This window comes from Pundamilia nyererei, unplaced genomic scaffold, assembly GCF_000239375.1.
Source record: "Pundamilia nyererei isolate P.nyererei 1_Seehausen unplaced genomic scaffold, PunNye1.0 scaffold00219, whole genome shotgun sequence".
Taxonomy (NCBI): Eukaryota; Metazoa; Chordata; class Actinopteri; order Cichliformes; family Cichlidae; genus Pundamilia; species Pundamilia nyererei.
Genome location: NW_005187620.1, coordinates 994045 through 1011981, shown reverse-complemented (window position 1 = coordinate 1011981; position 17937 = coordinate 994045). Strand labels below are relative to the sequence as shown.

The 17937-nt window shown below is 42.0% G+C and overlaps 3 protein-coding genes across 3 annotated transcripts in view; all 3 read left to right on the top strand.

Moving 5' to 3' along the window:
* The window catches only part of zw10 (zw10 kinetochore protein), an 11457-nt gene extending 10187 nt beyond the window's left edge, over positions 1-1270 (top strand). The window contains exon 16 of the mRNA XM_005748346.2: positions 660-1270. Coding sequence (XP_005748403.1) covers positions 660-780 — 121 coding nt within the window. The 3' untranslated portion in view covers positions 781-1270. The remainder of the gene's footprint in view (positions 1-659) is intronic.
* A 523-nt stretch (positions 1271-1793) lies between these two features.
* Positions 1794-6125, top strand: LOC102203497 (G protein-activated inward rectifier potassium channel 3-like). The gene is made up of 3 exons (XM_005748345.1): positions 1794-1874; positions 4155-5305; positions 5781-6125. The coding sequence occupies exons 2-3, from the start codon at positions 4180-4182 to the stop codon at positions 5975-5977; spliced, it is 1323 nt and encodes a 440-aa protein (XP_005748402.1). The 5' UTR covers positions 1794-1874; positions 4155-4179; the 3' UTR covers positions 5978-6125.
* Positions 6126-8078: 1953 nt separating this feature from the next.
* Positions 8079-17931, top strand: pom121 (POM121 transmembrane nucleoporin). Its single transcript, XM_005748344.2, has 13 exons — positions 8079-8693; positions 9350-9556; positions 9712-9861; positions 11552-11632; positions 11745-11916; positions 12007-12095; positions 12176-12255; positions 12930-13048; positions 13137-13236; positions 13653-13925; positions 14017-15507; positions 16057-16155; positions 16723-17931. The coding sequence occupies exons 1-13, from the start codon at positions 8119-8121 to the stop codon at positions 16821-16823; spliced, it is 3537 nt and encodes a 1178-aa protein (XP_005748401.1). The 5' UTR covers positions 8079-8118; the 3' UTR covers positions 16824-17931.
* Positions 17932-17937: the final 6 nt, after the last annotated feature.

Below are 17937 nucleotides of genomic sequence, written 5' to 3'. Positions count from 1 at the left end.
AGAGGAGCGGTGCTTCAAAGGATAGTTGCAGATTTTTGTCAGAATCTGCAGATTATGCAGTACAAATAAAATGGTCACGTTTCTCCAACGTTGTCTTCCCAGCAGTTTCACCGGATGGCCAGGAAGCGTTCGCGATGTCTTATCGGGCGCTTCTCCGGCGCTGATAATTGGCATCTGTCTTGTGTCAGTGACGTAAAAGACGGATTTAATGCGACTTGACCATTCACACAGCAGTCGCTTTCTGAAACATCGGATATGTATCGGATTCAGTACCACATACGAAAGTGACCCAGATCAGATTTGAAAATATCGGATTTGTGCCGTTCACACTGTCATACCATGATCGGATATGGGTCACATAGGGTCAAAAAAATCGGATTTGATGCGCTTTCGCCTGCAGTGTGAACATAGCCATAATATGTATAACAGCATACATGAAACATCATACTGCCTAAAACTAGTTAAACCAGTCTGAATAAATGAGTCTTCAGCTGCTTCTTAAAGCTGGAGGGGGCCACAGTTCTAAAGGATTTATCCCCCCTGGTCTTAAAATGACTTTGTGGGACCATTAATAGTCTTTGACTGGAAGATCTAAGTATCTTACTATATCTCTTTTCTTTTGTGTGGCTGTCTGACTTGTCTCTGATTTGTCTCCATAGGTGGGCTGACAGTAAAGGTCCGCTGGCTTTGGAGTTCTCGAGTTCGGAGGTGAAGAATCTGGTCCGAGCTTTGTTTCAGAATACGGAGAGGAGAGCTGCAGCTTTGGCCAAAATCAAATAGATTCTTGGAAATAAAAAAAAAATCCCAACAAGATACTACAGCACTTTTCCACTGTGGAAATAAGGACTCTTTGCCTTTATTCATTTCTATTTTCTGTTATTTGCATAAAATATAAACATTTACATGTATACAGGCTGAACAGCTCATCACAGAAATGGTTGAGGTGTTGTCACTGGGGATTTATTACTCCCCAGCCCCCTGAGGTGTAACCAGAACCTTGCCCTCCATTGACACATGATGCCGTATTCAGGGTAACTTTGCTGCACTTCATTAATCAAACTTACTGATGTGATTTCAGGAGTTTATTTGTTTGAACCTAAGCGCCTCTAAAGGACCATTATGTTGTGAAAGACCTGCTCTGGACCTTGGACTTAGTATTGCAAATTATCTTGTTCGAGCAGTGAAACTGAATTTTTCCATGTGTGTCTGTGTGTTCTGATATAACTTATCCAAATAAACCAAAACACTCAATTTTTTTCGAGACCTTGTCCAGGCTGTTCTTGATGAATAGAAATGATGAGTGTTCTTGGTGATGGGTCTTGCCATCATACAACTTCACAATGCTCAGTATGCAGAGAATATAGTAGCAGCTTATTTTTTGTAAGTTCCATTCGTTAATTTGATCCCTGTATTGTATTCGGTCGGGTCTGTGTTTCATTTACAGCTGCCACCACTGATAGATGACCTATAAAACAGCCTTAAGTGTCCATGCTTTTGTGGAACTTTTTCCAGCGTCATTTCAACAAATCGCTTTACAAAAGTTAAAGAAAACTGTATACACCCAGGTTTTATTATATTCAAGGCTGATTAAATAGGGTGAGAGTATCTGGGCTGAAATGTTCCAAAAACTGTTGCAGGCTTTTGAATGCACCGTGAATCATATTAGGTTTGTGAAAGCAGACTGTAAGAATGGAAAAACATTGTCAGTGTTTGTGCTCTGAACGATTGAGGGGGAGGAGACAAACAGCTGCATAGCTCCACAGCAGCAGCTCTTCACTCTAAACTCTCTCCTCCTCCATTTGATTACCCCGATGAGCTGAAGGAAGTTACATTATACCAGCAGCAGCGTTCATCTTAAGACATGCTTTGCAGAGGTATGTGGGGTTTTCACGTTTTCAGTAAATAAATCTGAATATGTGAACTCAGTCTATAAGACATTAATACTGTCTTTGCTTTCTTTATCTAAACTTACTCAGTTACTTGTCCTGTATTTTAAGCAATAGAAAACACAGATACACTGTTGTCTGGTATTTATGTAATGCTTGTTTTCACAGGAATCTAAATTAAATTAATTTTTATTCATAATGATACATTTGGATTAATTTGGTTAACTGATTGATTGGATATGGAAAATGTAAAAAAAAAAAAAAGTGAAAATTGAGGGAAACATCAAAGATTACCTGTCAAAACCAACAACAAAAAAACAGTCTAATGTGGGTGAATTATTTTCTGCCAGTACCCTTATTGATTAAACTGCGCTACATATTCTACTTTCCAATGAATATCCTGGAAATAACTCATTAAAAATTTAAAAATACATGCATACTGTACTTGTCGACTTACTTCAGGTTTTCGTTGCCTGGAGTAGCAGTCAGTCTGAGTGCCCCAATCAGGTCAGCTTAGCATAACATGGAATATTTGGCAATGTAATTCTTTTTACTCAAAATATTTTTTGACTAAGTATTAACATATTGTAAATATAGTTACAAAAAACATCACAAGGACTGGTTACATTGAAAATGAAACAAAAAAGGAAGAAAAAAAAGACTAAAACCCATCCACAACAGTTTAACATGTATGGAAATGACTATTGTTTATATAAAACCTCTAAAGTTACAAAGTTGTAGAAGATAATACTAATTGAATATCAATCTGTATTTCCACCATATTTGTTTATACTCTTGCACCTTACAAAATGTCTGGACTGAGTTCATAATTAAGCTTCATATTAAATTATATTGATTGTAACTGGCTATTGTAACACAGTATTTTTTTTATCATTGTTAAACTATATAAACTACTATATTTTATAATAGTTTACTTTTTATTTATAGACTACATCTTATTTGACAATTATCACATATGGCTGATGCTTATTTTTAAAACAAAAATCTTGCTAAGTTTGTTTATATTATCAATACAACACGTGAGATATGCGACACCCTCATCTACAAACAGCTACTAGTTGCTCAAAATCCTTAAGCAACTCTAAAGCATAAATGGGCTAAAAAGATTTAAGATTGTAAGTTGTTATTTGTTTTGGAATGTTTCCTTGTAGTAAAATCCTGTCTCCCTGACTCATGTTGCTTGATAGCTGTAAATGTATTACACAGATGGGGCACACATGTAGTCAAGATGAATTTTGGCCACATCTGGACACTACTTTCTAGATTTAAGCCTTCAGGCAAATACAGTTGGTAATCTTCTCAAATCCTTTGTATTCTTTGGTGTAGTTCAGATTAATTTTAAGGATTAGGACAATCCCTGCATGTGCAACAAGTTGCAGCGGTGACTGATCAGCCCACTTCAGACAGATGAAACCTGCTGTTATGCTGATCTGAATCTGAGGTCACCTCGTGAATCACCTGAATATAAATAGAGGATGACCTGGCAGCATGAATAAGTAAATACATAGTTAAAGAATAAATATATGTTCTTAGTCCTTTTTTTTAGATTATATTGTTTTATGTATTTTAATAATAAAGGCCTGTAAAGCAAGGCCAGCTTTGACTCATAAACCAAGTGCTCAGCCAGACTGAAAAACAGGAAGTTTAGTGCAGAGCTGCAGAGGCATATACAGGAAACCAGACAGAACTAAGTAGGAACTAAGTAACACAGAAGGAGTTGTTTTTATCGAAACTATGTGTGACGTGTAAAGGACCAAAATAACACAAACCATTTTTGGTTTCTAACGCTAGAGATCTGCAAAATGGCTTTGGGCTGTGCATGTCTCTCTCTTCCGGAAGATGATTAAATAAAATAATTATAAATAGTTTGACTGAGTCGTGTTCTCTCTATTCAGTAAAAGGATGACAAGAACCAGATTTATTATTTTGATTGTTGTTTTAAATTAATTTAAATTACTTTAGAATGGAAGTTTGGTTTCAGCCAACAACCATGTCATGTCTGAAGTCACACATATTACCTTTCTTTTTCACTGTGATGCTTGGTTTGGTTTCTGAACGTCTACACGACTAGAGCCATTGGTTTACTCAACCACTCTGTTCTGTGTACACTAACTCTCCCCGACAATAAAGCATGAACTGTGTGCAATGTTGAATCATTGTTGGCCACATCACATCATCCATATCCACATTTTTCTGCAATATTTTTGGAATATTGTGAATATTATGTAATATTTTCTGCAATTTCAGGTTGCAGATAAATTCACTTTGATCCATGATGATCACTAACTGCTCGTCACCCCCACCATCCCAAGAGGGGCCTCAGTGTCCACCTGAGAGTTCCTCTCAGGTGTTCGCTCCAGCTGAGCATGAGGTTCATCAACAGGACGTCATCCAAGAAACTCCTCTAGAATCAGTAGAAGACACCTTGAAATCTCTGCACATGCATCGTAACAAACACTTTAAACGTTTGAGCTCTCAATGGCAATCAACCTTCAGGGGCAACATTGCTCTCTCTCCAACAGAGAAGCGGCACAGTGCTAAGAGCTTCAGGAGGCGCTGCAAGCTGCTGGGAGACGAGCAGCCTCTATGTGTCACTACCAACAATCAGCGCCAGCGTTACGTCACCAAGGACGGCAAGTGCAGGGTTAATCTGGGACACATTAAAGACAAGAGTCGCTTCATTTCAGATATTTTCACCACATTAGTAGATCTTAAATATCTCTGGTTCCTTCTCGTCTTCACTGCCTGTTACATCCTCACATGGATGTCCTTTGGTGCAATCTACTTCTTAGATGCTTGGCTACGTGACGACATTGCACACGCCCATGACTCCCAGTGGCAGGCATGCTTTGAAAATGTGGACAGCTACCTCGCAGCCCTGCTGCTATCTCTGGAGACCCAGAGGACTATTGGGTACGGCACCAGGAGGGTAACAGCTAATTGTCCTGAGGGTGTGGTGCTCCTGATGGTCCAGTCCATCACCGGCTCCATTATCGATGCCGTGATGGTGGGCTGTATGTTCGTTAAAATCTCCCGACCACAGCAGAGGGCCCAGACACTGATCTTCAGCAAACACTGCGTCATCTGCGAGCGTGACGAGAAGCTTTGCTTGCTCTTCCGCATAGGTGACCTTCGAGAGAGCCACATGGTGGACGCCAAGATCCGAGCCAAGCTGATCAAATCCAGGCAGACCAAGGAGGGAGAGTTCATCCCACTGGAGCAGACAGAGATCAATCTGGGCTATGACACTGGAGGAGACAGGCTTCTCCTGGTAGAGCCCCAAACCATTGCCCATATCATCAATGACAGTAGTCCCTTCTGGGAGGTGGGGGCCAAGCGCTTGAAGAGGGAGACACTGGAGATTATCGTTATCCTGGAAGGCATTGTGGAGGCATCAGGTTTGTAGAAATGTGGTGCTTGTGCTGTTTAATATGGATACAGCTACGTTTACAACTTTGCATGTTTGTCATTTTTGAAAAGAGCTAAGTATGTGTGTTATTATTAAACTGGGATTTTATTGCTTGTTGTGATGTTTACTGGTTGTTTTGTGATGTTACAGTAACACGTACAGTAGCATAGATCTTCATAAAGCTGCTTTGTGGTAGTTTTTTGCCGTTGTTTGAGTGGTTGGCAAACTGAAACCGACTAAGAAAAAGGTTACTGTTACTGTTCACCATCTAAAATATTAATAAATTTGTGTTTATAAAAAAAACTTTATTCTTATGGCTCAGAGCTAGCTAAAGTGCATAAATGCACAGAAAAAGATGTGCTTTCATGTAAACTTGCACACAATAAAGTTATGTCCTGATAAAATCTGTTGGATCTTTTTCCAATAAAGTGACCGGTTCCTAACCCGCTGATGCTTTTCTGCAGGTATGACATGCCAGGCAAGGACATCCTACACACAGGATGAGATTCTGTGGGGTCACCGATTTGCTTCGTGCATTTCCCTGGAAAAAGGAGCATTCCTTGTGGACTGCAGTGCGTTTGACAAAACCTTTGAAGTCGAAATGTCTCCACTCAGTGCAAGAAACAGAAGCCATGCAAAGGATGAGGAATCTATATTTTAGAAACTGAAAACAGGTCTTATTTGTGGAAACTAAGAATCTGCAGTTGTAGTAATTTTATCTACTTTCTTGATGTGGAAAGTTAATTATTTTGCTATGTAAGTAGGTGAACCGAGTAATTTTCAATGATCTATTAAATTTTAAAGACAAACATGGCTTTCATACCTCTTTTTGTACACCAGCTGTGACATTCTCTGAAGTAATGACAATCATATTAATGAATATAAATCTCAGGGAGGCCATAATTTCTGTTGTTTTCCTTGTTGTATGTTTTGACATAACATGGTGTCTGATTTATTTCAAATCAAGTAAAATAAAATGTATCCTCTTTTTTTGTTCTTCATCTTTTAGTTGTTCCTTTTAGGGGGCACCATAGTGGATCCTCCATCTCACCCTATCCATAGCATCCTTTTCTGTCACACCAATCCCTATGCATGCATTTTCTCTGTGTGCTTCCTCATTTTCAGCATCCTTTGTCCAATATATCTACTATCCCTTCTTCTGCATTTGTCCAAATCATCTCAGACTTGCCTCTAACTTTGTCTCCAAACTGCTCAGCCCCCCTGATATTCTCATTTCTAATCCTGTCATTCTGCTCACTCCCAATGAAAATGTTTAACATCTTCAGCTGTCTCACTTCCAGTTCAGCCTCCTATCTTTTTCTCAGTGACACCAGCTCCAAGCCATATATCATAGCAGGTCTCACTACCATCTTGTAAATCTTACCCTTTACTCCTGCTGCTATCCTTCTGTCACAAATCACCCCTAACACCGGCCTCCACCTATTCTACCTTGCATGCACTCTTTTTTTCACCTTTCTTGTCCCCTCTCCATTGGTTTGGATGGCTGACCCCGGGTACCTGACCTCATCCAGGCATTCTCTGTTAAACAGTCTGGTCAAAAAGTCCATTGCTCGCTCTACTAGACATCTCCATACCTCTACAGGTTGTTATCTGGACCATCCGGCTTTCCACTTTCATCCTATTCATAGCTGCCCTCAGTTCCTCTTTACTAATGATTCACCAACATTGCTTCATATGTCCTGCTCTCACTGTCACTTGTCTGTGGTCTTGTCTAGGTGAATAGAAGAGTAGCATGGCAAATCTAAATTTAAAGGTCCACCGTTGTTTGGTGATTTTTGAACTGTGCGCTGTTGGACTCAGGCCGGATTATTTGCCCAGGGATTTTACCCATGTAATCTTGGTGGCTGTTTATGTTCCTCCCTCTGCTAACCCCACTGCTGCATTTGACATTAGCACTCTGTCATAGCCCAGTTACAGACTCAGCACCTGAGTGAGGGCAGATCCCATGAGTTGGATTTGTTTTCAACAGATTTGACACTGCAGTAAATGCCCCCCCCCCCCCACTGACCTACCTGTAGTTAGCCTGCAATCCACTGCCAAGCCACTCACTCTCTTTCTCTCTACACATTGCACCATAAAATCTTGAGAAAATCCTGACACCCCTCCCACACCTATCGTTTTCGATCGTGACCAGGTTCAAAGAGAACAGAGAAGACTCCACTCAGGCAAGTCTGCTCGACCCTTGTCCTCAAGGCCTGTGCCCCCAGCTTTGAGGAGTCTTTCATTAACTGTTCATGGTGAATCTGAGCCCGCAGAGTGGAAGATGTCACAGCGGCCCCCGGGATTACAGACCTGTGGCACTGACTTTCCACGTCAGACCCTGGAAAGACTCCTCTCTGACCATTCCCAAACTATTATCAGGATCCCCTTCACAAACTGCATGCTATGTTTACTCCAGTTAACTTTGTCTTTATGTTTTATGGACAACAGATGGAAATTAGCCCTTGGCTATAATCTGGTATGTTTACATTCATGTAATTTTTTTACATTTATGTTCATTAACATGCACTGTCCTAAATAAATTAAATTAATATTAAAATTGAATTGATGATCTGAAACATTTAAGTGTGACCAATATGCAAAAAATAAAAATAATAATCATACATATATTTTACACAAGAGTTTACATTACATTTGTCCAAGGTTCAGCAAAAGGAAGATTAATTTAATGAGCAGTAACACTGGCGGCGTTTTACAGCCCCACCTCGGTAGATGGCGCTAATGCGCGTGAATACAAATATAAATCCAAGAAGTAATGTCGGAAGAACAGCATGATGGGATATGAGAGTCCTCCGGCGGCGCGTTGCCGCCATGTCTCCTAGAGAAAAACATTTATTGCTTCTCTCTGCTCTAGGCCTAGTTATTCTCGCTTTTTATTATATTCCCACTTTTCTTTATGTGACCTTAATTCTTGCAGTTTGTTGTATTGTCTGTTATTATCATAGCGGAGAACCGCTTCCCGCCAGGTTAGGCCCGAATCCTCGGGGTGGGCTAAACGTTCCGGCCGTACTGCGGCGCTGGCTGTGGGGCTGGGAGGCGACCGGCGTCTCGGTACCCGCACGGGGGAGAGCGAAGAGCAGCGGCAACAACAGAGCCGAGCTCCGGGAATCAGAGGGACACTTAAGTCAAAGACTCGCTGAAAGCGGAGTTTATCGAAAGGAATCCTTATCAAGCGAGTCTTTTCTTTTTAGCCCTCGGGATTTTCTCATGGGGAGTTACATCGGGAAACCGGAGAGCCCAACCGCCGACTCGGGGAGGCGGAGAGCCGTGAGAAATCCCCGAGAGCAGCTCCGGGAAAAGCTGGCCAGACCCAACCACGCCGTCTATACTCCAAACAGAAGGCTTTCATTTGCTGGGTATGTTCAGGCTAAAATCAAATCAATCACATCTCGGTTTTACCGGCGTAATACAGCCCGGTCTTTTTGAATGGAGGCGGTTAAGTTGTTGGAATTCAAAAGGTTAAAGGTGCAGCTTGGCGGTTTTTAATGACTAACCTTCGAGTCGTCAGAGCGATCTCTGTAGCTCCACACAGCTATCCAAATGTGCTACACGTTACTGCAACCCTATGCGTATATATCTGTACAGGTTATGTCATGTGCAAGAGTTTCTCATTACAGTAATTTACTACTAATATAGTACCGGCATTTCCAATCTGTGAACAGTTATGACAGAAAACTTGAATTGTTGGCCATATAAATTACTTTAGTACTGAAAAGCATATTTAGCAGGTTTGCTGTATTGGCAATGTAGTAATGTATTTGGAAAGCATTAGACTTTTACCTGACAATCGGATTTATTTCCGCTATCGCCCCAACCATTATAGAGACTGACGAATGGTATTTGACATGAAATATCAGAGACAGGAACACAAGTTCACGTTTTCTGTAATATTAGTGAGTATTATATGTTTGGGTTTTCCCAGAAAAATCTATTATGGCCATTTGTGGGATTACGAAAAGCAGACTTTCAGACCCTTCATTTTGCCTTGGCCTCTAATTGTTCTGTCCTGCAGGGAGACACCGGGAGCAGCGAGCAGGTTCACCATCACACCCCAGCGCCACTACCCCTTGCAGCAGCCGGGTGTCTCGTCAGTGGGAATCCTTCCTCCCGTCAAATGGGACGGTTTCAGAAAGAAAAACATCCTCAGCCCTCGCAATTCCCCGGCTGCCCTCAGCCCTGTCACAGTGAAGATCGCCAGGCCTGACCACAGCTCCCCCAGGTCTCTGTGCGATCTATGCATTACAGTGTTTCAGTCTAGATCATCAGCTTGAGTCAGATCTCTTTAAACTCTAACATAACCTGTTTTAAGAGATTAATGTCAAAACCCTTTTGATAAAACGTTTGTAATGGCTGTTTACCTTTCTTTTGTTTCAGCATGGACCATTTGAGTTATGCCGTTCTCCCCAGAGCGCCTGCCGATCCGTGCTCCAGAGAGAGTGTCCTCAAGGTGCTGAAGGAAAGCCGCAAGAGAGAAGTGGATGACGAGGACAGGAGCTTTACAACTGAGCAGAAAAGCAAAAGAAGGTACGAGGCAGCACATGAATGCTGACAAGCTTTATATTTTTGCCTTTTTATGTAGCTTGGTGACACTTTTTATTTTATTTTTTTGTCTGATAGCTGTAAGGTTATTATAGTAAACTAAAAGGTATAAAAACATTTCAACTGAAATAAATTTAAAAAATAGACTGGGAAAAAAAAGGACTTCCTGTACTCGCACAGCAAACCTAAGACATAAAAAGTATCATGTGTTTTGTTTAAACCTTCTTGGTCTGTAGGTAATGCATAGTGTGGTTATTAGCAAGGCTACAGAAAAACAGCCTGTTGATGCTTTTAGTTGTCTCGGTCTCTTAGCTTTACGGACAGCTGCAAACAGAATGGATGAATAGCTTTTTCCTATTAACACCATTTCCCAGTCCATTTGTGGTGCACTTGGAAAGCTCACTCTTCTAATGTAATGTTCCAACAAAATATACACTCCCACATGGGGCCTTGCATTCTTACGAATGCATATAACATCTGCATTATAATGCTGTATTCATTTTTTCCCTTTTTCCCCCCAATAATTTGAATAGATACAGATCACACGTACAAATGTGGCCTTAAAGTCTTCTATAAATACATTACCGAAGCTCAAATGCAGTTTTGAGTTACTGGATGCCAAGAAAATTGGAAATATCACTAACACTTAACACAGCACATTTTACATAGGTTTTCTCTAGGGCTGGGCTATATCATACCGTTCACGGTAATACCGGTGTAATTTTGGGCAACGATAGGAAAATGAAATATCACGATAGAATATGGGTAAAACACGCGTGCGTAGTGCCTTTGTTTACATACGCACATGGCGACGAGGCAGAATGAGAAGAGCGAAAGTGGATCGTTGAATGAAACGGATGAACCAGAATTGGTTTGTAAAAATGCTGCAACCTAAGTGGTGTGGAACTGGTTTAGCTTTCGTCCGTCAGATACACAAAAAAGCACTATTTTTGGTAGAGCATGTTAGCGGGCCGTCGTCATCACCATGTTGTTTGGAAAATACGGCACACTTAAAATCAATCCTTTGATTTTTCTGAAAATCAGCAGTGCCCCTTATAATCCCGTGTGCCTTGTGTATGAATTCTGGTTGTGTTTACTGACCTCGAAACGATTTTATGTACACAGCGCTCGAAAATCTGTCAAATGTTTTAGTACGACTAAGCTACGAACCCACACCGCTTAATTGATTGTCGGAGCATTACGGCTTTGTTAGGCAGGCGCCTCGCGGAGTGATACGTACTGTGCTTCAACATAATATTACCGTATTGTGTGTGTATAACCTCTTTTTAAGTTTTGTGGATATTAAACATGGTTATGCTGATGATATGTCGGCCAGTTTCCACTGGAAATGCCTTTTTATTAAACTGTCAGCAAGGAATTTGCACTGTTACATTTTTATATAACTTTAATGCACATAAAAAAACAGCTGCTTGTTTAAGTGAAAATACATTGATGGGTTTTTTGCACTAATAAAGTTGTGGAATTGTAAAGTATTTTGTCTAGTGTCAATTATATCATCAGTTATATCGTTATCGCAAATTTTCAAATGTATATCGTGATAAATATTTTTGGTCATATCGCCCTGCTCTAGTTTTCTCTATTGTTATATTTCAAAATAATAAATGGTTGTTGGTTTTTTCCATTTTATTTTTTAATTAATTTTTTACTTCCTAAGACGTAATGACAGCGGTGGAAGTGCACACTCTGCTTTTGAACCCCTTTTGCCCAATGGCACGCCGTCACAGCTGGTTCCTAAGTAAGTTAAACTTTTCATACAGTTAGATCATGTCTTATGAAAGCCTGTGGTGCAGGGTGAAGTATAGTGTGGTGCTACCTGTGCATTAAGAGAAATACTTTCCTTTTCCCAGGCCAGGAAGTCTGAAAAGAGGGATGACCTCACTGACTGAGGAGTCCATTATGAAGAGGTCTCGGACATCCTCAATCAGCTCTGGCAGTGGAGCTCATGCTCCAAGAGGAACCCCGGGCACCAGGAGAAATGCCATCCAGAGTTCCTACAGCTCTTCATTGGGTCTCAACCAGGTAACTCTTCTCTGCTGCATTAAAGGATGCACAGGATTCTAGAGGAAACAGTGGAGCTATGACACTCTAAATCTTGTTTTCCCTTCACAGTGGAAGAAGCCGTCAGCACCCAGCTCCCCTCTGTCCAGCCCTGGATCATCTCGCTGTCAGACTCCAGAGGGCATCTCAAAAAGACCCAGGTGTGTCTCTGCTAGGTTTCTGATCAGTTGTTGACATTTAATCCAGTATTGCGGATTGTAACCTTAAGTTTCATTTCCAGAGAGGACGACACGCAGTCTCCCAGCTCAGCATCCTCTGCAAAGTCAGATCACACGTCTATGGACAACACACTCGTCTCTTGTGAGTGTCATACCTTGAGTAGCTGTGTTGTGTAGGGATTCATCTGTCCTAGAAATGCAGCTCTGTGCAGCAGATTATTTATATTTCTGCAACACTGACTGAAAAGTTCTACTACTAATTAAAAATCCATAGAGCTAATTTGCTGGGAAGTGATCATAGGTAATGCTAGTTAGACTTTATTTACACAAAGTCATTCCTTATCCCAGAAATTCATTCACTTGTACCCTAAAGACCCATTTTCCAAAATGGGGTTTATCTTAGTGGCCCTCTACTGTTAAGTTAACTCTTAAGACTGTTGAAGAATATTATCAGTTTTCAAATGGGTCTCAAACTCATGCGTTTGAACATTATCATTTCAATTGTGCTTAATTCAGATTGCTTCTTTACTTTTAGAGAAATCGATTAGCCAGTTTGACCCCTCATTACTCGGTTTAAGAAAATGGTTTCCAGAAACATCCCAAGAAAGGTTGTTGGGTTTTTTTTTTTTTTTTTCTTGTGGCAAATGTTCATTCATTCAGTGGGTCTGAATGAACGAACAACAAGTTGGGATTTGTGCAGTGTTCAATCTGTGTGCCCCAAAAATTTAACATGAATGCAGTTGATTTAAAAGAAAAAAACCTTCAGAGACATTAAATTGCTTTCTATTTATTGTGCCTTGTATGATGATGTTCCAGTCAAACTGGCTCCATTGCCCAAGGTCCAACTCAATACCTCGTCAGACTCTGGTGGTAGTGGGAAAAGAAAAAGGAAGATTCAACTGGTGTCCAGCAACCGGGATGATCACATTTCTCTGGTAAGGATTACTGCAGTCTCATTAGAAACCTCTGTTCTCGTGCTTAGCCATTACAGTGCTTTTAGTCTCTCTTTGTGCTTCCTTGCAGCCCCCACCTCCTGAACTGGGTTATACAGTTACTGTTAAAGATCTAGATGAGGAGAAAAAGGCTGGTATAAGTAAGATACAGAAGGTCCTGGAGACACCTGGTAAGTTGCATTCAGTTCAATCTGTTAACCCTTCATTCACATGTAAAGATTTAAACACCAGAAAAAATATTTATAGAATAGAAAAGAATAAACCTTTATTATCCCACGGATGAGAAATTTTGTTGTTACACAGCTCTTATAGTAAGGGGAATATAAAATATAAAACAAAGACACAAAGTGGTCGTTTATACATAAGCAACTGAAGTCCGTATATACAGGTAACAATGTACAGAAATGTGTATGGAAAAATCGCATGGAGATATTTATAAAATGTACAGGGATATGTATAAAATGTACATAAAATATATCTATATTACTATAGAGCCATTGTGAAAGAAGTCAATCTACATAAATGTGTTTCAACCAAAATGGAGGAAAAAGCCCTAGCATGTCTGTGACCCTCTTCTTTCTTTTAGCTCCAGAGCCTGAGAAGACTGTCTCCCCCTCAGCCACCACTTCCACCCTGCCTGCCCCCTCTGCTGGCTCTACTGCTACAACTTCCACCACAACCTTGAGCAGCCTTCTGGCAGCTCCCTTGCCCACATCTAGCTCTGCCACCCCAGTCATTAACCTGGATCCCAATCCAGTGAGCAGTGCCGGTACAGTGCCTGCAGCCCCCAACCCACTGCTGGAGGCTTTGAAGAAAGCTAGTGCTCCTTCTCCCACATCCGCTACCAGTGCAAGTTCAGGTACAACTGCTCTTCACTTGATTTAATTTTGACTACCTTTAATTTCTTTGTTCTGTACACTCATGTTTTTTTCCTCCCAATGTGCCCTTAGTGTCTGTATCAACCACACCCGCACAACCCAGTGTTTCAATCCTGAAGGCATCCACAACAGTGGCTTCCCCACAAATCCCTGCAGTCTCCCAGTCCTCCCCTGCGGCTGTGCAGCAGTCCTCCGCCTTTGCTCAGGTCCTGCTGGGTCAGGTCTCCCAGGCTGCCAGCAGCACCCCACCTATGGCAAGCCTATTTGGGGTGGCTAGTCAGGTCAGCGCCTCCTCTGCTTCCTCAACATCTAACTCAACTGCTGTTACTGCAGCCCCAGCCAGCAGCTCTGCATCAGTCAGTAACACCAACCCACTAATGGCTTCAGGCTTTAAGCCCATCTTTGCTGTAACCGCTACCGCCACCACCACTTCAGCTACATCAGCTTCAGAAAGCAAACCACCTGTCCAGAATTTCAAACCCATCTTTGGAGATGCCACTGCGGCTACTGGCTTTGGACAGCCTCCATCCCTTGCAAGTGCAAAGGCAGCCTCTACAATTTCAAGCACAAGCAGTACAGCCTCAGTATTTGGTGGATCAACAAGCAGCAACACAGCTGGCCCATCTCTGTTTTCTGGCTTAACCACCACAACCACCACAGCTGGCACATCCACAGGCTCCCTTCCCACGTCACAGCCTGCTCCACAGCCAGCTATGAAATCCCTCTTTGGAAACTGGAACACAACATCTACAACAAGTACCACCAACTCAGCTTTGAATCAGGCTCAGAATGCTGTCGGCACAATTCAGTTTGGAACTGCTACCACTACTACAGCAGCAGCCACGGCCCCAGCTCCAGGACCTGCTACTGCTTCAACCACAACCTCCAGCCAGGGTACCTTTGCATTTGGTGCCACACAGCCAGATGCTCAGGCTGCCAGCCAGAAAGTATTTACATTTGGCCAGACAGCACCCAATCAGAACACAACCACTGCTTCATTTGGAGGCTTTGCCATGGGCAACACAGTTTCCACTGCTGCTCCTGCTACCACACAGTCAACCTGCAACTTTGGAAAGTCATCTTTTGAAGCCCCAGCAGCTCAGACAACCTTTGGCTCCACAGCAGCAGCGCCAAAGCCATTCACTTTTGGAGGCAGCGGAGCGTCATCCACACCTGCTTCTAACCCTGCCCCAGCTCCTTTCAACTTTGGGGCAACTCCTGCCACCACAGCAGCCACTTTTGGTACCCCAGCTAAACCAGCATTTGGAGCCAGCACTGCTGGTTTTGCTTTCGGTGGCACTGCCGCTCCCTCAGCTGCACCCTCAGCTCCACCAAGTTTCGGTGCAGCAACCCAGGCTCAGAGCTCCTCCACACCCACCTTCGGATTTGGCAGTGCAGCTCCTCAGCCGGCTCCCTCTGGACCAGCTCAGCCAGCATCCGGTGGATTTAACTTTGGCTCTGGAATGCCGTGCCCTCAGTTTGGAACACCAGTTTCCAATAATCCTGCACCACAGATGGGAAGCTTCAACTTTGGGGCTGCTGCTACAGACAAACCAGCTTTTGGTAAGGAATTAAGACTGTTGTTGTTTTGCTTGTTTATGTCTTAAGCCCACCTGTAGAGCGGTTCAAGCAATGAATGTAATGTTGGCTAGCTATTTCTTTTGGCTGTTCCCTTGCTTGAAAGGGTTTTTATCACACCAGACATTTGATTTGGCACAGATTTTACTCCGGGTGACCTTTTTGTGTCTCCTCCTGGTCTCAAGCCAGGGATCTTTCTCGTGTTAGGCAAAGATGTTAACCACTACACTAATTTTGTCTGTTGCGAATATCTTAAAATAATTTTAGTTTTGATTACCAGTAAATGATAGTAAATTAATTGAAATGATTGGTATGTGAAACATAACCAGTAGTTGAATTAACGGGTCTCAGTAGTGGGGAGGGTGGGCTGCATTTTTGTTTGTTTACATCGCTGTATGGTTGCACTTATGTGTGAGTGCTGGTTTCCTACTGTGCCACACACTGACAGAAAGATTTCTGTGGTTAGGTTACTATGTTGGTCTATCAGAGTTTTAGGTGTTGGGTGTTTGAAGTTGCATGCTGTTTTCCCTGCAGGAACGTCAACACCATCTTTTGGCCAGAGTGCTGCTGGAGGTCCAATTCCCTTTGGAAGTCCTGGAACTGCACTCCAAGGCTTCAATGCTGTTCAGTTTGGTGAGGCATCAATTTTCTTTTTCTCTCTCTTTTTTTTAATTTTTTAATTTTTTAAAAGAGGTGATGCCCAGCTGGGGCTTTAGTAGGGATGTGTGGCTAGATGTTTAAACGATGGTTGCTCTCAAGGAGCTGTAACCCAGTGATTTAAACAAATTAGTCTTCTGATTTTATTTAGTGAGAGTGCAGCACCATCACAAAGTTTTATTGATAAATTTGTTAAATTATTCTATACCTCTTCTGTTGGTAATAGGATGCTACACTGTAGCATTGTGCATTGTAATGTAGTGGGATTTAGCCTGTTTATCTACTGCTGTGAGGCCGAAGTGGAAACATGTGGGTTCTGTTATTAAAGGTGGGCTTGAGGCAAGTTTATGGGAATTTTTATTGGAGCCAAATACTTAAAAGCATGTTGCCTCACTATAAGAATTCCTTGTCAGACCTGATATTGATACTAATTTAGATGAAATTAAGAGGCAGTTTTGAAGTTTGAAAATTTCATGCCACTGTTAAGAACTGTATACTTTGTAGCAGAAATTGTTACATATCCATATTTTTAATTTTGTTTAGGATCTCCAGCAACTCCTTCCTTCTCAATCGGAGCTGGATCGAAAACATCCGGAGCACGGCAGAGGCTGCAGGCGAGGCGACAACACAACAGGAAGAAGTAGCCTGCCACGTCGTTCCAACAACGCATTCGGAGGACTCCAGCTGTTGCTGCTATGGCTAACCTGGCTAACATTGCTCTGTTCTAAGCCCAACATCCCACCCCATCAGGCTACCACCATGCCCTCTGCTTCCTCCCTCTCCTCCTCCAGTGGGTTGTGCTGGCCCGAAGTTTGCAGACGAGTTAGAAAGAGCACATTAGCCTACTGAGTCCATGACCCAGTGAGGGAATGCAGCAGTAAGGAGAGAGAAACCACAATGATGTACTATACTTGAAAGAGAAAAGACTATTTGATAGATGCTGAACATAAGCATATCCAAAATTCTTTTTCCTTTTACCATACACGGACACTCCCATTGGTTCGTCTTAAGGAGAAAGTTGAGTCGAGCTAAAGGTGGAGCTGCGGCTCAGACATTTATTTTTTTACGTGAAACGCTCGCTGGTTTGTATGTTACCTGGATATTTGAATACATTCTCTGACTGAGTCTGAATGGGATGAAATGCACAGTCAATTCAGATAAGGTACACAACACTGCAGTGTAAATGTAAAGTTTGCATTTAAATTATTTTTTTAATTGGCTCTCTGACCCTGTAAATGAATAATGTGTTTCTGCACTTAAAAGGGTGACTTAGTAAATGTCTTAACGTAGTTTGTGCAGACCCTTGTGTTCTTGTTTCGTACTCTTTGTCATTGCAAGCATTCCCAGAGTCCTCCTGTGGATGGCCTTTTTTGATAGTGATTGCCAACTGATTGAATTAGCAGGTCAGTATGTGAGTAGGATGAGTACTCGACTAGCGCTGACAAACCAAAGCCAACTCTTCAGCTTGTTCCCTGTGAAAAGAATCTTGAGATGAGAGTGTGCTTGTGTGTGTGTTTGTTGTGCCAGACTACCTCTCTTTGCGCCCAGGCACTGAATCCTTGTTAATTCACTGAAACGTAACAAATCTGCTAGAATCAGTTACATTTTACCTTCAGCCTACCTGCTGTTAATGCACATGTAACTGTGATAAATGGTGAGTTTTTAAATATCTGCACAGCAACACATTATCCCCACTTCAGAAATGTCACTGCTACCTTATGTCAGATTTACTAAAATTACAGTCTGTTCTATTGGATC

Coding starts and splice junctions, on each gene's coding strand:
- LOC102203497 (XM_005748345.1), top strand. CDS start 4,180: ATGATGATCACTAACTGCTCGTCACCCCCACCATCCCAAGAGGGGCCT. Junction 5,306..5,780: donor AGGCATTGTGGAGGCATCAG/GTTTGTAGAAAT, acceptor GCTTTTCTGCAG/GTATGACATGCCAGGCAAGG.
- pom121 (XM_005748344.2), top strand. CDS start 8,119: ATGAGAGTCCTCCGGCGGCGCGTTGCCGCCATGTCTCCTAGAGAAAAA. Junction 9,557..9,711: donor CCTGACCACAGCTCCCCCAG/GTCTCTGTGCGA, acceptor CTTTTGTTTCAG/CATGGACCATTTGAGTTATG. Junction 12,096..12,175: donor GGCATCTCAAAAAGACCCAG/GTGTGTCTCTGC, acceptor TTTCATTTCCAG/AGAGGACGACACGCAGTCTC.